Source organism: Scophthalmus maximus, chromosome 13 (genome assembly GCF_022379125.1).
Source record: "Scophthalmus maximus strain ysfricsl-2021 chromosome 13, ASM2237912v1, whole genome shotgun sequence".
NCBI classification, from domain to species: Eukaryota; Metazoa; Chordata; class Actinopteri; order Pleuronectiformes; family Scophthalmidae; genus Scophthalmus; species Scophthalmus maximus.
Window position 1 is genome coordinate 17,884,910 of NC_061527.1, and position 6,724 is coordinate 17,891,633.

The window sequence follows — 6,724 nt, forward strand, 5'->3', positions numbered from 1 at the left end:
AACGTAGAAAAAGTTGCAAGCAGCACTACTACAATCCCAAAAATTGGCCACTGCACTAGTGAATAATAAATGATAGATGGTTAAAAAAATGGGAACATTTGTGTAATAATTATGTAGGTGTAATTTATTTTGGGACAGAGGTGGGTTTCTGTAGATATCCCATTTAATGTAGTTCTGCAGCAGGCCACGGTATAAGTTACCCTGGTTAACAAAGTACTTTTTTAAGTGTGATTTGACACTTATTTAAATATTTTTTGTCTCTATTGTTGTACTTGGCCACATTTAGAGATGCAGTTGCTGTTTTAGGAAACCCTTGACCCTTTCGCTTCTCGACACCACCCCCCCCCCCCCCCCCCCCCCCACACACACACACACACACACACACTCTCTCTCTCTCTCACCCATTTCTTTCCTCTAGTCGTCAAAGGTAAGAACACGACAGAAACTGCTTGCATATACATAAACGACACTCGTGAAACGTGAATACTCGATCGCAGCGGTTGAGTGCGTCGTAGAGAACATGGCGTAAACGCATTCCTGCTTTGCTCCAAATCAACTGGCCCGCGCAGAGTCCAGCCGTCCAACTGTGGACTGTGATCTCCGACGAATGTTCCCCTTTCGTCGGAGATCACAATGTTCCCCTTTCCCCATCTTTCTGTCATTCACGTTGAACTCTGATCACGGTGAACGCTTGGTCGTGTGGTATGGAGGACCGTGGGGGACGCGGAATGTGAAATATGTTGTTTTTTTCAAATCCATTTTCAAATCCATTTTCAAAACTATCATTAAATAGAGCAATTTGAAAAAAGCTTTTCAAATCCATTTTCAAATTCATCGTCGTATTTCACATTCCGCGTCCCCCACGGTCCTCCACGGAACCGACATTTATGGCACCAACAACTGCCTTGCGATAGGACAGGGCTCCAAAGTTTACCGGGACAGCGGGCGCGAGCAGGACTGGGCGTGTCCGCGGAGCGCGCGCTCCCTGTGAGCGCACCTATTTAGGACGAGCTCCCTGTGAGCGGCTCCATCGGAGTGGTCCAGTGGAGAAGACCCCTGGCAGTAGAGAGGACCTCTGGCAGTAGAGAAGACCTCTGGCAGTAGAGAGGACCTCTGGCAGTAGAGAAGACCTCTGGCAGTAGAGAAGACTTCTGGCAGTAGAGAAGACCTCTGGCAGTAGAGAAGTCATCTGGCAGTAGAGAGGACCTCTGGCAGTAGAGAAGACCTCTGGCAGTAGAGAGGACCTCTGGCAGTAGAGAAGACCTCTGGCAGTAGAGAGGACCTCTGGCAGTAGAGAAGACTTCTGGCAGTAGAGAGGACCTCTGGCAGTAGAGAAGACTTCTGGCAGTAGAGAAGACCTCTGGCAGTAGAGAAGACCTCTGGCAGTAGAGAAGACCTCTGGCAGTAGGGAAGTCCTCTGGCAGTAGAGAAGTCCTCTGGCAGTAGGGAAGTCCTCTGGCGGACTGAGCTGGCTGGTTCTTCTCCACAGAGCTGCAGTATGACTCGCCGCGTGGCCATCGTTGGGGGCGGTAGTTCCGGTCTGGCCTGTATCAAGTGCTGTGTGGACGAGGGGCTGGAGCCCGTCTGCTATGAAAGCAGTGATGACTTTGGGGGCCTCTGGAGGTTCATGGTGGGTGACACTATATGTGCAATTTCTCACTTATGCACACGATGAGGACTCATTTCTTTGCTATCGGGCGATTTGTTAATACTGCAGGAGAATCCCGATCCTGACAGGGCCAGCATCTACCACTCTGTCATCATCAACACCTCCAAGGAGATGATGTGCTTCAGTGACTTTCCGATCCCTGCACACTTCCCAAACTACATGCACAACTCCCTCATCATGGACTACTTTCGGATGTACGCTGATCACTTCCAGCTCACCGAGCACATACGCTTCAACGTAAGGGTTCCTCACTAACTTCCTGCTCGGAATGACATTTTTCTCTGTATCTGAAATGGTGCACCATTCTCCCCTAAGTTTCAATTTAAAAAACATAGTAGATAATTGAATGTTTGTTGTTGTACCTTCAGTTTCAACTCTTACCTCTTTCCGTCTCTCTGCCGCCCAGACCAAAGTCTTGCAGGTGAAGCAGAGATCAGATTTCTCTCACTCAGGCCAGTGGGACGTTGAAACAGAGAACAAGGATGGCAAAAAGGAGAAACACATTTTTGATGCGGTGATGATCTGCATTGGACATCACTGCCACCCCCACCTGCCTCTCCATGACTTCCCAGGTACAATTTACAGGCTATAAATATCCTCAAGTTTGCTCAAAGACAAGAAGCGGGTTTATTGACCATGATTAGATAATAATATCTGTAATATTGTTTATGAAAAACCACAGCCTTCAGTGCATGTTTGAAAGCAGCTTAAGATGAGTGGAACAGGTTTCAGCCACAGAAACTCACACCAAACCCATTAAAACCCATTACTGAGCAGAAGTAAACACACTTTGTGTGGCAGTTACAAGTCTATGTCTTTTTTTTCAGGCATTGAAACTTTCCAAGGAAAGTATTTCCACAGTCGAGACTACAAGACTCCTGGGGAGGGGAGGGATAAAAAGGTTGTCGTGGTTGGAATAGGGAACTCTGGAGGAGACATTGCAGTGGAGCTGAGCAGAGTCACCAAACAGGTTTGACTGGATATAGTTATATTTCTCTACGTTCAGCAAACTTGAACTTTTGTTTTGTTTTTATGGTCTCCTTTATTTTTTTACGACTCAGGCCTTTATGACCAAAGCTCTGGCTATCATAACATTCTATTCGCTGACTTTATTGCTCAGTTCTGGGGATGGCACATCATTGCGATCAGTGTTGAGCCCGGATGTAGCATTGCAATATGTAAAAGATATTAAGGGCAATGGACAGTTTAGATAGTTTTTGAAAACATTTTGTTCACCTCTGCTTTCAATTCCAGATGTTGATAAGATAAAATGCTGACTTATTTATCTTATGGTTAGGGTGTGAGCTACATAGAGCCATATATGGTTAAGATAAGATGTACCTTTATTGATTCCCCTGTTGGGTAAATTCATAATCGACACAGCAGCACTTAAGTGAGGCAGCCTATGGGAAAATGTAATGATAAAATAAAATAGCTGTTAAAAAATGTATGTTAAATAAAAATGAAATGAGTGCTGTGGCGTTGTGCAGTCTGATAGCTGACGGCCCGTGGCTGTATGATACTGTGGCTGAACGAGCTCCCGAGCTGCCTCAGTTCAGCACAGAGCGGAAGAGAGAGATTGTCCATGACCGCCCTCAGCTTTCCTCTCATCCTCTTCTCTGTCACTGCCTCCACACGGTCCAGCTCAATCCCCACCACTATCTTAGATGAGATAAGTTACGTGAGATACTGTAGAAACTACATTTATTTGTACAGATGCACCCCCTTGTTTTGAGTGTTTGATACTCAATTTGATACTTATTAATATTTCAGAGAGATACATTTTGGCGGAATAATGACTGACTACTGTGTGTTTTCTTCTCAGCTTTACCTGAGCACTCGGAGAGGAGCCTGGATTCTGAACAGAGTTGGGAGCAATGGCCTACCCATGGATTTGAGCTACAACAGGGGGTTTAGTGTTCTACAGAAAATACTACCCTACAACGTTGTCTGTAGTCTGGGAGAGAGCATGCTAAACCAAAGATTTGACCACAGACTGTACAATCTTAAGCCAAAACACAGGTACAGTATCTGCATTGTTTTTATTTTAAAATGTCTGTCAGTTGGTTGGCACTTTGTTTACTTAGTGCATTAGCCTATGGGAAGATATCCTGACTGAACTGTTGTTCATAGTAGCTGTAAAAATGTAACATTTTCATGTTCCCCTTATGATGCATTTTCTCATATATAATATTTGCAAAAAACTTAAAAGACTAATTATTTGAATGGCTTTATTGCAAAATGATTGGTGTTTTCATTCTGTGCATCAAGCCACCATGTCTCATCTAAATTAAAATGCTTGCAGTATTCATCAGAGTGTTTTATAATAATATAATATAAATGCCAGGTTGTTGAGCCAACATCCCACAGTGAATGATGAGCTTCCCAACCGCATCCTGTCTGGAACAGTTCAGGTGAAACCCAACATCCGCAGATTCCAAGGGTCCAGTGTGGAGTTTGACGATGGCAGTATAGTGGAAGACGTTGACCTGGTGGTAGGTTTGTCTAATTGTGTGAACTCACTCACCCACTCACACTAACACCTCTGCTCTCCTTACATTTTCATAGAGAACAGTACAGCTGGCAGGTAGTGTAAGACTAATGTGTCTTGCAGGTGTTTGCCACAGGTTACAGGTTTTCCTTTCCATTCCTGGCCTCGCACGTGGTGTCAGTGTCTGAGAACAAAGCATCTCTGTACAAGTATGTGTTTCCTCCTGAGTTGGACCATCCTACACTGGCTATCATTGGTCTAGTGCAGCCACTGGGAGCCATTATGCCCATCTCTGAGATGCAGGCCAGATGGGCCACACGTGTCTTTAAAGGTACTGCAGGTTTTTTTAACGATGATTTCAATCACTCTGTTCTTTAAGAAGTTGTATGTGTTCAAGATGATAAAACAGTGTCTCAATGTCTCCCTTTATATAGGCTGCATCAAGCTTCCCTCAGTGCCTGCCATGCTAAAAGATGTCCAGTGCAAGCGGGACACCATGGCCAAAAGGTACTGCAGTAGATTTTGTAATTACTGACATATTTTGGATCTGAAAGTATCAATTCTTGTACTCCACGTCATGACCTACTGGAGTTCCTTTTTCAGGTACGTAGACAGTTCGAGACACACTATCCAGGTTGACTATGTCAGCTACATGGATGAGATAGCAAAACTGGTGGGGGTTCGGCCAAACATCCCAAAGTTGCTGCTGACTGATCCCAGGCTCGGACTAAATGTGATGCTTGGCCCTTGCACACCGTACCAGTATCGTCTCAGAGGGCCAGGGAAGTGGCCTGGGGCCCGTCAGGCCATCTTCACTCAGTGGGAGAGAGTGGCTCAGCCCATGCAGACCAGACCTTGTGATGAGCCCAAACCCAAGAAATCATATCAGTGGCCTCTGATTCTGTCAGCTGCTGCCGTGGGCTTGGCTGCATACATTCACAGGAACAACCTTCCAGCTCTCCTACAAGATCCCACTGCACTGCTGGACAAGATTAAAGTGTACCTGCCTGCAGAGTAATGTGCATTTAATACTTATTCATTCCTTAATCCATACATTTCTGACATGATTGTGGCATTACAATGCATTGCTGACTTATAATAGTGGTATATACACTGCAGATATATAGGGAAAGCAATATTCAGAAAATTAACTATATATATATATATATATTATATATATATATATCAAAAAAAGGTGTGTGTAAAAATGTGCACAGACAATATGAGTATGGATTATTAATGTCCCAGATGATCCATTTATTCTACTATTAATTTACTGTTTGATTATTTTTAACTAAATGTATCCATTTGGTTTCATAAGAGTTTATGTAAATCTTTAAGTTAACTTTTTAATTAACTTAAAGTAAAAATTAAGTAACTCAGCTTTATCACACTGAGGTAAACCTTTTTCATTTACATTACTCCATATCTAGGTGAGTTGAAAATAATCCACGTTGTCCAATGGTGCCACCCATTGGTGGCCTTAGAATTTACCTGATGTTTTTTTGTTTTTTTTAATTAAGCTACACTATGTATTGTATACAGTAGTCCTCTGTGTCTCACTGCATCATACTGGGATCATGTGAGTAAAGGTGTCCCTCTAAGATCTCTTAGTGTCTCATGAAGTCGAAGACTGCAGTTCAGATTGTTTTCTTTTGAAGAAGGCGTGGTACAGTTGTCTGGTCACAGTTGCCCATAAAAAAGAATCAAGACATTAAATTGGAAATAAAAAATAACATGTCAGACTAATTTTGTGTCTGTGTGTGTGTGTGTGGGGGAGGGGCTTTCTCTTCCAAGACACTGGCACAGCACTAACAATTTTCACACTACTATCAAGAAGCTCACAATCTATTTGTTTTTTTAAAAACCGGCTTGCTTGATTTTATCACCAGTCGATTTGTGACTGAAGAGATCGACAGTGAAAGTAAACTGCTTGTCCAGAAGCGTTTTGGGGGGAAAATAGTCATGTGTTGAAATAATTCCTTAAAACTTATGTACACATGTTTCTTCCAGTTGTTCAGATAACGACAGGCCCATGTCTTTTTTTCCTCTTTCATCTAGCCTATTGTGCTGTTTTGAATTAAAACATCAATAAGTATAACTCAAACAACGACAGACAGACATACAGATAGACAGATAGATAGGTAGATAGATAGCTAGAAGGGTAGATAGATAGAAAGGTAGATAGACAGACTTCAAACTAAGCGCCACTCGTGATCCACCGGTACACCCCGGAACTAGATTCATCCACGCGTGACTCGTTAGCCTTCGGGTTGCCAGGTTTGGGATACCTATGCTGTGAATGTCTTTAAAAAATGTCGAAGGTTATATTTGACAATGTATTTTTGATACTTTGCCCATGTTTGCATACTTCAGGACCGCGGTTACAACTGTAGATGTTACAATTCAATTTCTAGACGTATCGAATGAGACCGTGACGTAACACTGTACCAATCAAATCAAATGATAGACAAAAGGGATTCTTCGCAGCATGTGTATATGATTTTCACACGGAGACAACTTGTTTAATTAATTTCAGTCGTGTTTAAATTGATATAAACATT

The 6,724-nt window shown here is 43.0% G+C and overlaps 1 protein-coding gene across 1 annotated transcript; it reads left to right on the forward strand.

Annotated features, from left to right (window-relative positions):
* The first annotated feature begins 874 nt into the window (after window positions 1-874).
* On the forward strand, window positions 875-5,909 carry LOC118318507 (flavin-containing monooxygenase 5). The gene is made up of 9 exons (XM_035648240.1): window positions 875-1,630; window positions 1,718-1,906; window positions 2,076-2,241; window positions 2,497-2,639; window positions 3,495-3,691; window positions 4,017-4,164; window positions 4,284-4,491; window positions 4,595-4,667; window positions 4,764-5,909. The coding sequence occupies exons 1-9, from the start codon at window positions 1,499-1,501 to the stop codon at window positions 5,176-5,178; spliced, it is 1,671 nt and encodes a 556-aa protein (XP_035504133.1). The 5' UTR covers window positions 875-1,498; the 3' UTR covers window positions 5,179-5,909.
* Window positions 5,910-6,724: the final 815 nt, after the last annotated feature.

Coding starts and splice junctions, on each gene's coding strand:
- LOC118318507 (XM_035648240.1), top strand. CDS start 1,499: ATGACTCGCCGCGTGGCCATCGTTGGGGGCGGTAGTTCCGGTCTGGCC. Junction 1,631..1,717: donor GGGGCCTCTGGAGGTTCATG/GTGGGTGACACT, acceptor TTAATACTGCAG/GAGAATCCCGATCCTGACAG. Junction 4,668..4,763: donor CGGGACACCATGGCCAAAAG/GTACTGCAGTAG, acceptor TTCCTTTTTCAG/GTACGTAGACAGTTCGAGAC.